The sequence below is a fragment of the Bufo bufo genome, chromosome 8, assembly GCF_905171765.1.
Source record: "Bufo bufo chromosome 8, aBufBuf1.1, whole genome shotgun sequence".
Lineage (NCBI taxonomy): Eukaryota > Metazoa > Chordata > Amphibia > Anura > Bufonidae > Bufo > Bufo bufo.
This window is the reverse complement of record NC_053396.1, coordinates 27,200,408-27,216,179: the sequence shown is the minus strand read 5'-3', so window position 1 is coordinate 27,216,179 and position 15,772 is coordinate 27,200,408. Positions and strand designations below refer to the sequence as shown.

General features: G+C 48.6%; 1 protein-coding gene across 1 annotated transcript; it reads right to left on the bottom strand.

Moving 5' to 3' along the window:
- Positions 1–1,162: 1,162 nt before the first annotated feature.
- On the bottom strand, positions 1,163–11,393 carry LOC120978032 (protein kinase C delta type-like). Its single transcript, XM_040406270.1, has 6 exons — positions 11,222–11,393; positions 9,943–10,196; positions 2,400–2,491; positions 2,095–2,157; positions 1,350–1,809; positions 1,163–1,261 (listed from the first exon to the last, which is right to left on the bottom strand). The coding sequence occupies exons 1-6, from the start codon at positions 11,391–11,393 to the stop codon at positions 1,163–1,165; spliced, it is 1,140 nt and encodes a 379-aa protein (XP_040262204.1).
- Positions 11,394–15,772: the final 4,379 nt, after the last annotated feature.

Sequence of the window (15,772 nt, the reverse complement as noted above, 5' to 3'; positions counted from 1 at the left end):
TGGTCTTCACTAATGGCAGAGATCCGGGAGGCCGCTATAAAGCGGAATACAAAGACTAAAATCTATTATGAGGAATTGACCAAGACTATCCATGAACGACATACCGACACCCAGCCCCGCCTGGAAAGGAGAAAGGGGTTGGTGGTGTCCTTTGACAAAACCCGTGGCTACGGGTTCATCCAAGATTATTTAACTGGCAGAGACTTGTATGTTAACAGAAGATCTGTCAAGAGAGACTACCTCCCTTCCTATCAGCACAGCCTCCGCGAGGGAGAGGAAGTGGAGTTCACCCCTGCCGAGAGCCTGAGAGGCCCTTATGCAACTGCCGTGACCCGTCCCAAGCGAGAACCTGAGGACTGGGAGGCAGAAGAAGACTACTCTGGCTGCGAGCGGGAACCTGAACGCTCTCCAGAGCCGGCCCATCACGCCTTCCAGGAGCGGAGCTCCTTCATTGAGCCTAATGTCTTCTGGCAGCCAACCGTGTTGGAAAAATGGGTGAGCCCTTATCCTTCCCCCGAGCTGCCTCGTCGGGAGAAGACCATACAGGACCTGGAGAACTTAAAAGGACTTCGGGTTACCTTGGAGAACATCCGGAAGGGTCGGAGACCCGATGCGCCACCAGAACCTGCAGAGGCCGAGTCCGAGCCATCGTTGAATGTACCTGCGCCGGCGGCGCCAGCAGACGACAGCGACTCCGACACGGAGAGCATCGGTCACCAGATTGTCCGGCTGGAAGAGAAGTTGCGGGAGCTGCGCAAGATCTCGACCGCCAGGATCCGGACGCCGCCAAAGAAGGACGAGGTAAGGGTGCCTGTCACCAACCGTAGACCACCTTCTGTCACCACCGCTCCGTTGCGGCCCCAAAGAGGACCCGCTATTGCTGTGAACTGCTGCACAGAGCCCACCGGACCGCTTGCGGCGGCGGTACCCAATGCAGCACCACCAGAAGTAGAGATGGAAAGCTGTGAGTTCTTGACACGCCGTCTTGAAGAGATGTTAGGGCCAGAGTTCAGAGGATTCGGAGCCAAGAGACCGGGGCAGCATTATGGTGACATTGACGGCAGTGTATCAGCAGAGAGAGGCATAGTCCAGAGCAAGCCAAGGTCAGCTACACAGGCAGCGGGCAGAGGAGGCGCAGGGTTCTGGAGAGGCCGGCTTCATCCTACCTTGTCCAGCTAGGTGACAGGAATGAAAAGCTGGACATGGGGTGAAGAGGCGGTTCATCCTCCGGCCACTCCAGATGGCTCCTCTCTAGAGCGTGCTGCAAGAGAAGGAAGTGCACAGAGATATCCGTCATTTCACTTTCTAACTGTGGTTCCAGTTCTAGTTTATAACTAGTCATCACTTACCTGGAAAGGTCTAAAGGGAGGCTGCGCTCTCCTCATCTCCAGTTCCTCCCAACAGATGGTTCCGAAAAATGGGTGGTCTCTGATGTTTCCTGACACACCTAGGCGCCTCTCTGGATCTTTCCGTAGCAGCTTCTTGATGAGATGTTTCAGGTCTACCTCCAGCCATGTTGGAAATCTTGGCTTTGCTTTGGTGATTGCCAGGTAGACCAATTGCATCTGGTGGCTGTCCTTAAATGGGAAATGTCCAGTTGACATTTTGGACACGACAACCCCCAGGCTCCACCAGTCTGCTGCTACGGTGTATGGTTGATCCAGGTGCACCTCTGGGGCCGTGTAGCGGTATGTTCCCGCCCGTCCATAGATCTTAGTGGACGCGGTCAGACCGTCTTGCGCAAGCCCCAGGTCTATAATTCGGATGTGACCATCTGTGTCCAGCATGATGTTGGCTGGTTTGATGTCTCTGCAAAGAAATAAAAAGATTTCTGGCTTTGATGTCACACAAGACACATGTAGTAGGTGAGACTGAGCACCAGAAGAGACTGGCAGAAGGTCAGAAATGCAGACAGATGTTATATTGGAGTAGCAGATTTGTTGCAGGGATTTCTTTGATTGTCCCATTTATCTGAATGTGGTTTGCAGAAACAGCCCTATTCAGATAGATGGAACTGATATTCAGTCATAGAGATTTCTCTCATCTTCTGTATGCGACTTGTCCTCTAGACAATATGATTACTGCTCCTCTTACCGATGGGCGATGCCATGGCCGTGGAGGAACTGGAGGCCGCAGATCACTTCTGCCGTGTAGAACCTGATGTAGAAAGGGGAGGATTTAGTATCGGGGGCCTGAAACCATCTGTATAACTGCTGTAAAGGAAGATGTCACCTCATCTGCTGACTGTAGAGTAATCCTGGATCACCACTGACCACCAGGTACCAGGTATTAACCACTACACTACCCAAGATCATCAGGAGCAGGACATGAGTGTTATCCCCCATCATGGACCTTCTTCAGGACATGTTCTTTCCCATATTTCACCATTAGTCACTCACCGGACATTTTCGATGTTCAGCTTGCCGCTCATGTCGATCAGTGACTCAAGGCTGCCACCGGACAAGTACTCCATGATGAAATAGGCATGGGCCTGTACAAGAAAGGAGCAGTAACATCACTGGTATAAATGCAGCATACGGGTAGGTTACCCGACACTGCTATATCATAATGTATGTTTCCCTTTAAGCCAGTTAGGCCTGGTGCAGGCAATCTTTATTCCAGCCAGCAGAGGGAGCCCCCAGTTCAGTATAAATAGGCTAGGGCCTAGCCAGGAAGTCAGTTCAGAAGTTTCTAGAGCCTGAGGAAGCTGAGAGAGAGACAGAGGCAAAGCTCAGAAAAGCAAGAGGTACTCAAGACAACAGAGGAGGTACTTGATAAAGATAAAACCAAGGATATACGCCAGAGCTAGGGTATTGGGCCTTGGAGAAGATTTTCTATGTTCCAGGATCAGTCAGGAATAGAGTGCAAGCTGCCTGTACTGCAAGTCCTGTGTTGCAAGTTAATGTCCCTATATGATGACTACTAAAGTTTGAGTTCTGCTTTAACATCACGTGGTTCCTCAGTTATTCCTGCTATCAGCAAACGGCGTGCCACCGTTTAATTGGCACTGGCGTCACGAACATTTTTCATCATCACCTGCCCTTGCAGAGAGTCAGCCGTCTCAGGTTAGTGTCTATTGCACTACAACACCCAGGAACATTTCTAAACCTAACTTGAGTACGCTGCACCTCTCTTTTGGCGTCACGAACAGGATACGCACGCTTTCTAGTGCAAGAAGCGTGAACTTTGTGCCTTATACAGTTGCCCTGTGACCAAAGTGACATATTGCCTGTTTTATTAAAGTGAATTTTGTGGACTGAAAAACATACTAAAAGTGTGCCAAAAACCTCCAAAAAGCGCTGTACAGTGTTGCGCTATCAAGAGGAAGAAAATCGCCACACCGGAGTGTGGTTTTATGGACTTTTCAACAACCCTGCTTGCTGTCAGGGAATGGTGACCAAGATGGCCACCGGCTGCCTGCAGTAAAGTTTCCCGCGCTGCTGAGGACCTTCGTGGGCGGATCCCTGCAAAGACACAGAGAATCCCGCCCCTCGTCATCATCGCACCGCCGCGGCCCTGTTTCGTCTACGTCACCGCGTACTCAGGACGTCCGGGATCTCTCGAGACTTGGCCTGTGCAAGCCCGGCGATACCGGTAAGAACTTGTAACCGGAGGGAAGGGGATTGTTCCGGTCCCTTTAGTCACCAGCGGCCACATCGCAATAAGCTAACATGTCAGAACCGGGAGTGCCTGAGCAGCCGGCCCCGGGAGAGCTTGCGGCTCCTAATCATTCTATAGCCCCCAGCATGATGCCCTTTACCATGCCTTACTATTTCGGGGCCCCATGGTTTCCCCGCTACAGAGGAGAGACCCATACCCTAAGAGACTTTAAGTTGCTGGCATTATTCAAACTGTACCCCATAAATGCCGATCAGCAAATGGAAATCCTGCTAGCGCAGCTGGAGGGAGCTGCCCGCAGGGAGGTATTATCCTGGCCTGCTACTGAGCGGAGCACTCTAGAGCAGATATTCACCCGCCTCAGGGCCACTTTTGAAACCAGGACTGCCTCAGAGATAAAGATGCACTTCTTTGGCAAGAAACAGAAGCCCGGTGAGTCCCTCCGTGAATATGCCCTATCACTTCAGGAGGCTTTAGGGGCTGTAATTCAGATAGATCCCAAAGAGGCTGATAACCAGGACCAGACCCTGAGGGAACAATTTATCACCGGGGTGTCTAGTGAGCAAATAAGGACCCAATTAAAGATGCTGTCCGCCCAGCACCCTAACAGTACCTTTCTGGACTTTAAAGAACTGGCTATAAAAATTCTGGGGTCAGCAGTATCTACGGAGTTGAGCACCCCACCTGAGTCATCAGCCTGCAGGGTGAAACCGCTTATCTCTAACCAAGCTCAGGCCGGTCAAGCTGTTCAAGTGTCAGCTACCGATACTATTGCCATGCTGACAGAGAAAGTAAATCACCTCACTAAAAGTCTAGAGAAAGTGTGCAGAAAAATAGAGGAATGGGAAAAACCCATAATGACAGAAGAAGAATTCCTGTCACCTCCTAGGCCGTTCTCACCTCCATACCAAGAGACTCACCCCAGGGATCCTGGGAGGCGTAATAGAGATCGCAAGAGGCCCGTGTGTACATACTGCAAAAAGCTGGGACACACAGAATCCACGTGCTGGCAGTTAAACGGGCAACCCCTGAGGCTGAGGACCACCCCTCGGGAGGTAGAACACTAGGTCCAGAGGATCCAAATTGGATGCCACGTTATGTAGGATCCCATCCTAAAATCAATATAGAGATCAACGGGGTCCCCTTTGAAGCCCTATTAGATACTGGGTCTCAGGTCACTACTATTCAGCTGCCCGCCTTTGAAAGATTCTGGGACACCAACCAATTGACCCAGCCGCCTGAATCCTGGGTGGAAATTATCGCCAGCAATGGCAAACCAGTAAAGATTCATGGATACTGGGAACCCACCCTGCAGGTGGGAGAAGTAACCTTACCACAACAGGGGGTGATAGTAGTACAGGCCGGTGACAGAGGAGGACATCCTGTCATTCTAGGCACCAATGTCTTCAAAAACTGTTATTCAGAAGTACTTGCCGTATTACACCAGACTTTGCCCACTGCTTCCTCTGCATCCAAGAGGGTGATTCAAAAGACTATTACGGTGTTAAGTGCCCAGCAGAGGTTTGCTAATGGGAAAGGAGAAATTTGTACTGCCAGGATTAGTGATATTAAGCCTGTGACTTTGCCTCCTAATTCTCAAACTCTTTTATGGTGTCGTGCTGTCCTGGGAGTCCAAGGCCGAGATTATCCAGCCCTTGTGGAACCAATCCAGATGGAGGATTACCCTTATGTGAGAGCTGCCAAGTGCCTGGTGAACGTCTCCCAAGGTAAAGTACCTGTCCGTCTGATTAACCTGAGTGATCATCCTGTTGCGCTTACTAAGCATTGCCGTGTTGCCCAGCTGTCCCAGGTGTCCTTCCAAGACATCATTCGTCTTCCAGTGACAGAAAAGCCGCCAGCTGCAGTCAGCGGATGTCCGTCGGTGACCCAGCCACAAGTGCCCTGGTGGGAAGAGCTCCATGTGGGGGACGAGACTACCCCCCAACAACAACAAGAAGGGATTATACAGCTTGTCAAAGAGTACCACCAGGCCTTCAGTAAGCATGCTACTGATTATGGAGAGGTGAGTGCCATACAACACACAATACCTACTGGCTCTCATCCTCCTATCAAGGAGAGATACAGACCCTTACCGCCTACTTCATATCAGACTGTAAAAGAAATGATCCAAGAGATGAAAGACTCTAATGTAATCCGGGACAGCCGTAGTCCATGGGCTGCACCCCTGGTCCTTGTAAAGAAGAAGGACGGGGGTATCCGTTTCTGTGTGGATTATAGGAAAATTAATCAAATAACCCACAAAGATGCATACCCACTGCCCCGCATTGAGGAGTCACTAACTGCTCTGGGCTCCTCTGACTATTTCTCCACCTTGGACTTGACCAGTGGCTACTGGCAAGTACCCATGGCCCCTGCAGATAGGGAAAAGACTGCTTTCACCACTCCCATGGGTCTATTCGAATTCAATTGTATGCCATTCGGGTTATGTAATGCCCCAGGAACTTTCCAGAGATTAATGGAGCGGTGTTTGGGTCACAAAAACTTCGAAACAGTGCTGCTGTATCTAGATGACGTCATTGTGTACTCAAAAACATATGAAGACCATCTGAAACATTTGGCAGAAGTATTTGAAATCCTTATCAAATATGGCTTGAAGGTAAAGCCATCCAAGTGTCACCTGCTCAAACCTGCAGTAAGATACCTGGGGCATGTGGTCAGCGGAGAGGGCGTGCAACCTGACCCTGATAAGCTAGCGGCTGTCCGTAATTGGCCGGTTCCTACTACCGTCAAGGAAGTGAGGGGTTTCCTTGGTTTTGCCGGCTACTATAGACGTTTTATCCCCCATTTTGCTCAAATAGCTGATCCTATCCAGGAGCTCTTGAGGGGGCAACCCAAGAAAAGCCCTAGAACTCCGGTGCCCATTGAGTGGAATGAGGAAAGAGAGATAGCGTTCCAATTGCTAAAAAAGAAACTGACCGAGCCTCCTGTGTTAGGTTATCCAGACTACAGCAAGCCCTTCCATCTGTATACTGATGCTAGCAAGCGAGGCCTGGGAGCTGTGTTAGCCCAGATTCAAGAGGGAAAAGAAAGAGTGATAGCTTATGCGAGCCGCTCCCTGAAAGGAGCTGAGAAAAATGACCAGAATTATAGTTCCTTCAAACTAGAGTTCCTGGCATTAGTGTGGGCAGTGACAGAAAAATTCAAGGATTATCTAGCCGCCACCCCGTTCATTGCATTCACTGACAATAACCCTCTGGCACATCTAAATACAGCTAAATTAGGGGCCTTGGAGCAGAGATGGGCCTCTCGCCTCGCCAACTATGATTTCTCTGTAAAATATCGTGCTGGACGTACTAATGATAATGCTGATGCTTTATCCAGGCTTCCCACAGAGACAGCTCCTGATGATGTGCGAGATGCTTGGGAAGATGTAGAGATGCCGGCTTTCTATAACAAATTTGCTCAACAGGATCAGGCTCGAGCTACCAATGACAGAGCTGCAGTTCCTTCACCCTCCAGTAGGCCTGATCCTAAGGAAGAAAGGTGGGTGAAACTACAGTCTGAAAGTAGAGTGCTGGGTGAGTTGTTGGACTTCATTACTAGTGGCAGAGCCCCTGAGAGGATTCGGCGTAAGAGTGCAGATCCTGAGCTCATCAAACTGTGGAGACAGCGCCATCAACTCTTCATACAAAAGGGCCTATTGCTACGGAGAAGCCTAGACCCAGTGTCCAACGAAAGAGTACACCAGATTCTCATACCCCGACGAGATGCAGGTATGGTGTTGGAGATGTACCACAATCAATCCGGTCACTTTGGGGTCCAAAAGACTGAGGCTACTATCCGCCAGCGGTTTTACTGGGTGGGCATGAGAGAAGACATGGAGAAGTGGTGTCGGGAGTGTGTAGCCAGTGCCTTAAAACGAAGTGAGCACCATGATCAGAGGGCACCACTGAGACCCATTGTAAGTACTCGTCCTCTTGAACTGGTCGCCATCGACCATGTGAAACTGGAGCCTAGTCGCTCAGGGTATACTTATGCCATGACTATTATTGACCATTTCACTAAGTTTGTTGTAGCGGTGCCTGTGAGAGACCAGACAGCCAAGACTACAGCCGAACTGTTCTGGAAGCACTTCCTCCTGCCCTACGGATGTCCAGAAAAGATCCTCACCGATCAAGGACCTGCTTTTGAGTCCCATCTGTTCCATGAACTGTGCCGCTTACACAACTGTAAGAAGATCCGGACAACGGCCTACCATCCTCAAGGTAATGGATTATGTGAAAAAATGAATCAGACCTTGATAGAGATGCTGAGGGCCGTACCTCCTGAAAACAGAGGAGATTGGCCTAATCTGTTGCCACAGCTCATGTTCACATACAATCATACCATACATTGTTCCACCGGGTATACCCCTTTTTACTTGATGTTTGGGCGCCAAGGGACATTGCCTGCTGATCATTCATTGGACATACACGTACCTGATTGCATTAACCCATTACCTAACACCGACTGGGTTGCTGAACATCAAAGGCGATTGAATACAGCCAAAGCCATTGTTCAGGAACGTATGGACTATGCTAGGGACCGACAGCAGAGAGACTATGATCAAGCAGCCCATGCAGAACCCTTGACAATAGGGGCTGTGGTATGGTTAAAAAATAACCGCCGTACCAGTAAACTGGACAGTAAATGGGAGCGAAGTCCCTATGTTGTCACTGCAATCCCAAATGTTGGAACTCACACTTATGAGATCACCCGGGAAGGCAAGGGATCCCAAATTGTACACCGAAACCGGTTAAAGCTCTGCCTGACACCAGAACCCAGTGCCGAGAGTTCTGGATCTGAATATCCTGTGTCAGAGTCAGCAATACAGCCCGAGGATCCTATGCAGGCTGTCAGTAATCTAAGATATGACGCTGATCCCATGCATTGGCTTCTGACACCGTGGCTGAACTTGTTGGTGCCCGCTCCAGCACCTACTGTATCTTCACCTCCAGAAGAGCCGGTTCAAGATGCCCCGGATCCAGTTCCCCCTCTAGTGGATCTAGTTGTTCCTGTTGTTCCTGACCAAGGTCTCACTGATGGAGACCCTCCTGTTGCTCATCTCTCTTCTACCTCGTTGCTAAGGGAAGGGGAGACCCCTGTATTGAGAAGGTCTACCCGGATGACCAGGGGACGCCCGCCAGTCCGTTTAGGAGACTTTGACTATTCTGGTGGTGTCTCCTCCCAAACAGTTGCTACTGGTAATACTTTACTTGACATTTGTGCGCAAGAATGGACTCCTCCACGTGAGCCCTTGCCTGTGATACACCCACAGGATACTCCTGGGTAGTTCCGTTAATATACTGCCACCAAAGAAGAATGGACTAACCTGGTTCACCCTAAGTCCGCTGTGCCAGGTCAGCGGCCGTGCCTAAGAAGCAAGAAGACGCCCCTTTTCCTTACGTCATTTGTTCATGAAGTTACCAATGTTATGTTTTCTGTGTGAAATAATTATTTATTGTATTTATAATGGAATGCTTATGTTATGTACCATGTTATGCCGGTTCAGGAAGATGTGTGTGAGTACGAGGCCTTACTCACGTTAAAGTCTGGGGGTGTGCAGCATACGGGTAGGTTACCCGACACTGCTATATCATAATGTATGTTTCCCTTTAAGCCAGTTAGGCCTGGTGCAGGCAATCTTTATTCCAGCCAGCAGAGGGAGCCCCCAGTTCAGTATAAATAGGCTAGGGCCTAGCCAGGAAGTCAGTTCAGAAGTTTCTAGAGCCTGAGGAAGCTGAGAGAGAGACAGAGGCAAAGCTCAGAAAAGCAAGAGGTACTCAAGACAACAGAGGAGGTACTTGATAAAGATAAAACCAAGGATATACGCCAGAGCTAGGGTATTGGGCCTTGGAGAAGATTTTCTATGTTCCAGGATCAGTCAGGAATAGAGTGCAAGCTGCCTGTACTGCAAGTCCTGTGTTTAACACTCTGAAGTCACCTTGCTATACATATATTGCCTGCATCAACTGTATTGAAAATCAACTGTCTGCAAAGGAACTGCGTTTCCGTTAATGTCCCTATATGATGACTACTAAAGTTTGAGTTCTGCTTTAACATCACGTGGTTCCTCAGTTATTCCTGCTATCAGCAAACGGCGTGCCACCGTTTAATTGGCACTGGCGTCACGAACATTTTTCATCATCACCTGCCCTTGCAGAGAGTCAGCCGTCTCAGGTTAGTGTCTATTGCACTACAACACCCAGGAACATTTCTAAACCTAACTTGAGTACGCTGCATAAAGCAGAACATGAGATTCCAGGTAACACATAGTCTATTGTATGTGGAGAAGAGGAGTGGAGCAGGGAGACCTCTCTGTACCTGAGACTGCAGAGCGGCAGAGAGATGACACAGGAATGGGCAGTCTCTGGCCTCCAGGAGTATCTGCCTCTCTCGCTGTAGGGCTTCCGCATTGTCATCTATGGGGATGATTTTGATGGCCTTGTAGATGTTTCGGCCACGGACGGAAGCCAGGACCACTTTGCCGAAGCTGCCCCGACCCAGCACCTGATGGAATCTGAACCCGCTGATGGAAAGTCGGGTGTTGGCTCTGGGTGTTATAGCCGTGCTGGGTCCTGGAGGCAAAAATAAGGAATAGAATATTATCAGAGAACATGAGATCAGTCGATAAGCCGATAAACGTATATTCACTGTATATAATGATTTTTCTACATGCTGCATCCATACTATCATAGGACGTGTTCATACCTGGCATCACATAATTGAAAAAGGCTAAACTTACTAATACATCGGCCAACAAAATAATATATAGTAATGTATAGACAGTGGTGCTCTCACCATGGAGGCAGACCACACTACTGCTGAGCTCCTTTCCAAGATAAAACAAATATATTTTCCTGCAGCCACCACTAGGGGGAGCTCAATGCATAGAGATTGTTATAGGTTCAATGGTAACTGTATAAATTCCTGTGCAGTGAGCTCCCCCTAGTGGTGGCTGCAGGCAGCAGTTTTGCAATATACTATGTGATGAGAAACAGAAGATGTAGAAGAGTAAATCAATGGATTGATGCTAGTAGACTGGTGTAAATACATTGTGAAATATGGAGCAGATTTACTACTGCTGTTTAATAGTTATACAGGGTGAACTTACCCTACACAGATTTATCACAGTGGCTGATGCTGGATGATAAGTCTGTCTGATCTTTCTTTTTTTTTCAAAACCGTATGGGTGTATTTCATGGAATTGAAAACTAAACATGGAACTGTCTTGAATATTTCCCATATTTCAGACATTACCCTTCTACCTGATGTCCTAACTGTAACCTGTCACTTTGCAGCCGTCCTGTTACTGATACAGCTTTACTGTACATAAAGACCATCCGTTCCCTGAGGTAACGTACCGCCCCCGAAGAACCCCCCCCTCACTGCAATGTATGACCGGGGCATAGTGCTGATAATACAATGACATTAATATCTGCAGTCCCATATAAATGTAGTGACATCTAATACATGGCTCCTGTACAGATCTCCTCATCTTGTCTATATGGGAACATGTACTGCAAATAAATCTCCATCCACATTGTGGAAGAGACGTGTGGAGATGAAATAGTGCCCCATATGAAGACAGTGCCCCCATTACCTGCTCTTGGCTCCTCATCCTCCAACACTCTGGCATTGGGTGCAATCCTCTTCTTCTTGGTGTCTTTCTGTCGGCTGTCATCTTCCCTCTTCCTCTTCTCTTCTCCTCCACTCATCTTCTTCTCCTCTTCTTCGCTCCTCTTCTCCTCGTCTTCTTCTCCACTGGACGTCATCTCGCACAAATCTCGCAGGGCAATCCAACTCTCTTCCACTCGCGGCAGTTGACAGTTGGAAAGTGAACGGCAGTTAAGCGTGCGCCAGTCACATGACCTCAGGACAGGCAGTAGAACCTTCAGCTGGCACCTGCCATGTAGGTGCCCCATGTGCCCGCTCTGCCACATACATTGTACTGTCATGTAGGTGCCCCATGTGCCCGCTCTGCCACATACATTGTACTGTGGACACCATGAGCGGTAGAAATAGAAATTCCTAGAAATTTTATATGATTTGATATAAAACATACAAGATGGAGCTCATGTGACGGGTATATCTGGGGTGGAGGTGGCGCTCATATTTTATTTCAGGCCTTTATAGGGTTTGATAATCAGTAAATTTGCTGGAAATGAAGACGGTTTGGGAAATAAAGGAATGAAATAATCCTTGTGAGGGGCAGTTGTGTCCAGTAGTCAGGACAGTGTGTTGTCAGTGATTGTGTATTTCCTGCTCTTATTACTCCCATTATCACTGGGGGTCCTGAGAGAGTGGCGGTGTGGGGTACTCCAGGTGTACCCCTGTATTAAGGCCTGTTATACTATATCTGTACATAACTTTACACATCGCTGATATCTGTGGGTGACATTTGGACCAGGTGTACAGGATGGCTTTCCACATTTTCATCTCCTGACATGAAGCAGAGATCTTCACATGAGATGTAAGGATCCTAAAAATTTAGTTTAATAAAAACTTGCAGAACCTTTTATTACATAACGATTAAGCTTTCTCTGCATTAGACTGAACAATCCCACAATGACATTTACACTGTACTGATCAGATCTACAGTCATGGCCTGATCAGTGGGGATTGATCGCTGGGACCCGACCGATGCCCACAATGAAGGGTCTGTGATGCTCCATAAGGGACAATGGCTCTTTGGCTTTTTCCTGAGATGGCACCGCTCCTGATCTATCACTGTGTGCAACTTGTAACCTCCTTGAATGTAAATGTGCTGCGTGTTATATCACGGTGCTTGGTGGCGAGTGGCCCTGTATGGTGACAGAAACCAAAGGGGCCAATGTGCTTCTCCAAGGACCATGAAGTCCTCTCATTCTTGGGATTGGTGGGATCCCAGTTGTCGTAGCCTCCACAGATGAGACCCGATGTCGTATCTAATCAGTATTAGATATTGTTATTGGTTATTTTAGGCCGCTGGAGAAATCTTCATGGAGTAGTGGTCGTGCAGTGTCTCACTCCGTATCAGTAGTGGGCCCTGTGTGTATATATATATATATCTGCAGTATGTCATTTCATGATCTGTATGGACAATTCCTGTAATTCTTGCAGAGTCAGACAAAATAAGCAACCAACCAAAGCTAGGATTGGACCTGCTGAACCCGGAAGACAGCTACTTTCACACTCGCGTTTTTTGCGGATTCGTCCTGGATCTACAAAGACACTTCCGTTACAATAATACAACCGCATGCATCCGTCATGAACGGATCCGGTTGTATTATGATCCATCATGAACACCATTGAAAGTCAATGGGGATGGTTCAGTTTTCTATTGTGTCAGAGAAAACAGATCCTTCCCCATTGACTTACATTGTGTGCCAGAACAGATCCGTCTTGCTCCGCACCACATCGCTGCTTGCATGTGGACGCAACTAAACGGAACAGAATGCATATTGGTGCACCACGTTTCGTTCAGTTTTGTCCCCATTGACAATAAATGGGGACAAAACTGAAGCGTTTTCTTCCGCTATTGAGATCTTATGACGGATCTCAATAGCGGAATGGAAAACGCTGGTGTGAAAGTAGCCTAAGTTGACAAGTAGCTACCCCTCTGAATTGTGCGCAGGCCAAGGGTAGGCCTCAAGACAGGAATAACAGAAACCCAGAGTGTTGTAGAGTATAAGGAGAGACTAGTGGAGGTGAGAGGGCTACCTCAGCCTATAGACTCCATTAGCACTCACTGTGAGACAGGAGTTGGCCTACGGTGCCTGTTCACACTCTGCAGTGAAGTACAAGCTGCATTTGGAGCCACATTCCTCCATGGACGGTGTGGACGTGTTATTAGAAATTGTGAGTAAGCCTGGAAGGTGTATATGTACCGGCCATGTGAAACAGAGAAGTTTATGGATGTATACGCCACACCTGGAAGATCGGCCAAAAGTGACAATAGCCTGAGTGTGAGCAGAGTCAATACCTCCCCAAGAGCCTGTTATTAGGATTACAGCCATAGCTAACTTGTGATGTCCTTTGAATGAATTACAACTTCTGCTTTGCATTGCAATAATCTGTACATCTACCTCAAGGCGAGTGATTCTCAGTAAATGTTCCAGTCATTTATTCAAACGGGCTCCTCTTTATTTTACCACCTCTTTTGCACCCAAGGGTGCTGGCATCACGCACCTCAGGGACCCTGCCTTCCCTACACCTTAAACCCTATACAGTGGCGCACCTACAGGGGGGGGGTCCAGCGGGTCTGGACCTCCCCTAGAACAACCAGACATTTATTTTTTTTTATCCCTCAGGGCCGCACCGCCGATCACCATAGGTGGCGCGGCCCTGGATGTAATTGCGGCAGCGGTGGGGGGGCCGGGCGGGCAGTAGGAGATGAGCGCTTCCATTGTGGAAGCGCTCATCTCCATATCCATCCTGTGCTGCGGCAGGGGAGGGAGAGGTGTGTCCCTCCCCTGTTCTTCTGATAGGCCGCAGGCACTAATGCCTGCAGCCTATCAGAGGCCGGCTCAGGCGGCGCGATGACGTCATCATCGCGCCGCCTGAGCCAGGCAGCACACATCAGGGACACAGGCCGGAAGAGCCTGCATCACATCGCTGCTGATGGAGGTAAGTATTAGTGTTTTCTATTTTTTTTTATTTATTTTTTTGGAGGGGGGGGGGAACTGGCACTATGGGGGCATCTGACAATTCTTACAGCCCAATTTTTTTTGGGGGTGGCACTCTGGCGGCATTTCTTACTGGCACATTATGGGGGGGCCACCATGGGGGAGAGGAGCACTATGGGGGGCATCTGGGGGCTCTAAAGGGGCTTTTTTTTTATTGACACATTATGGGAGGCACTATAGGAGAAAACAGCACTATGGGGCATCTGGTGGCACTATGGGGCATCTGGTGGCACTATAGGGGCATTATTTGGGGGCACTATGGGGGAAGTGGGGGTTCTAAAGGGGACTTTTTTTCTTATTGGCACATTATGGGGGGCATTATGGCATCTGGTGGCACTAAGGGGGCATTTTTTACTGGCACATTATGGGGGGGCACCATGGGGGAAAGGAGCACTATGGGGGCATCTGGGGGGTCTAAAGGGCCTTTTTTTTAATTATTGACACATTATGGGGGCACTATAGGGGAGAACGGCACTATGGGGCATCTTGTGGCACTATAGGGGCATTATTTGGGGGCACTATGGGGGCATTATTTGGGGGCACTATGGGGAAGTGGGGGCTCTAAAGGGGCCTTTTTTCTTATTGCCACATTATGGGGGGCATTATGGCATCTGGTGGCACTAAGGGGGCATTTTTTACTGGCACTATAGGGGAGAGCGGCACAATGGGGCATTATTTGGGGGCACTATGGGGGAGTGGAGCACTATTGGGGCATATGGTGACACTTAGAAGCGGCATTTTTTACTGGCATATTATGGGGGACACTATGGGGAAGGGGGAGAGGAGCACTATAAGGGCATTTACTGGGGCACTATATAGGGGTATTTTATACTGGCATACATTATGGGGACATTAGCTCAACTGCGGGCACTAAGCGGGGGTATTTCATGTACTGTCACATTATAGGGAGAATTATTACTACTAGGGGTATTAGCTTTACTACTACTGGGGGTCTATGAGGAACATGATTACTAGTATGGGTACTATAGGGGCATTATTACTACTAAGTGTGCTCTGGCAGAGAATTAATTCTATTGGTGGGATTTTAGGGAACACTGTTACTTTGGGGGGCACCCTGGCACAGTATCAGCTTAGCACAATAATTTTTTGGGGACATTATCTTTATACTATTAGTGTCTTGGCGCAGTTATTTTTTAGAGCACTGTGTGCCAATAATTGTTGAAGGGGGCACTATCTGTGTGGTAGCAGTATTTCCAGGGGGACTTTTTCTGCAGTATAGTATTGGGGGTGGCAGGAAAGGGTGTTCAGAAGATGATGGAAATGTGGGAAACTAATGTCTGTTTGTCAATCTTTGCAGAGACGGGAGATGGCTGAAAAATCATCATGGCGGTCTGGTCTGAATGGAGAAGATAAAGAAAGAGAACGTCTACAACAAAGGTGACATCACTGGATGTAAGAGGTATGGGGCGCTATGTAGGAGAGGAGATGCTCCGGCTCCTCCCCCTGCCATTTGCAGAAGGAGGATT

What these genes read in the sequence shown, in the direction of transcription:
- LOC120978032 (XM_040406270.1), bottom strand. Translation starts at nt 11,393, where the DNA reads ATGACGTCCAGTGGAGAAGAAGACGAGGAGAAGAGGAGCGAAGAAGAG. An exon ending in GGATGAGGAGCCAAGAGCAG is followed by an intron (nt 10,197 to 11,221) that starts GTAATGGGGGCA and finishes TTTTGCCTCCAG; the next exon opens with GACCCAGCACGGCTATAACA. An exon ending in CTCCCTTTAGACCTTTCCAG is followed by an intron (nt 1,262 to 1,349) that starts GTAAGTGATGAC and finishes CTTCTCTTGCAG; the next exon opens with CACGCTCTAGAGAGGAGCCA.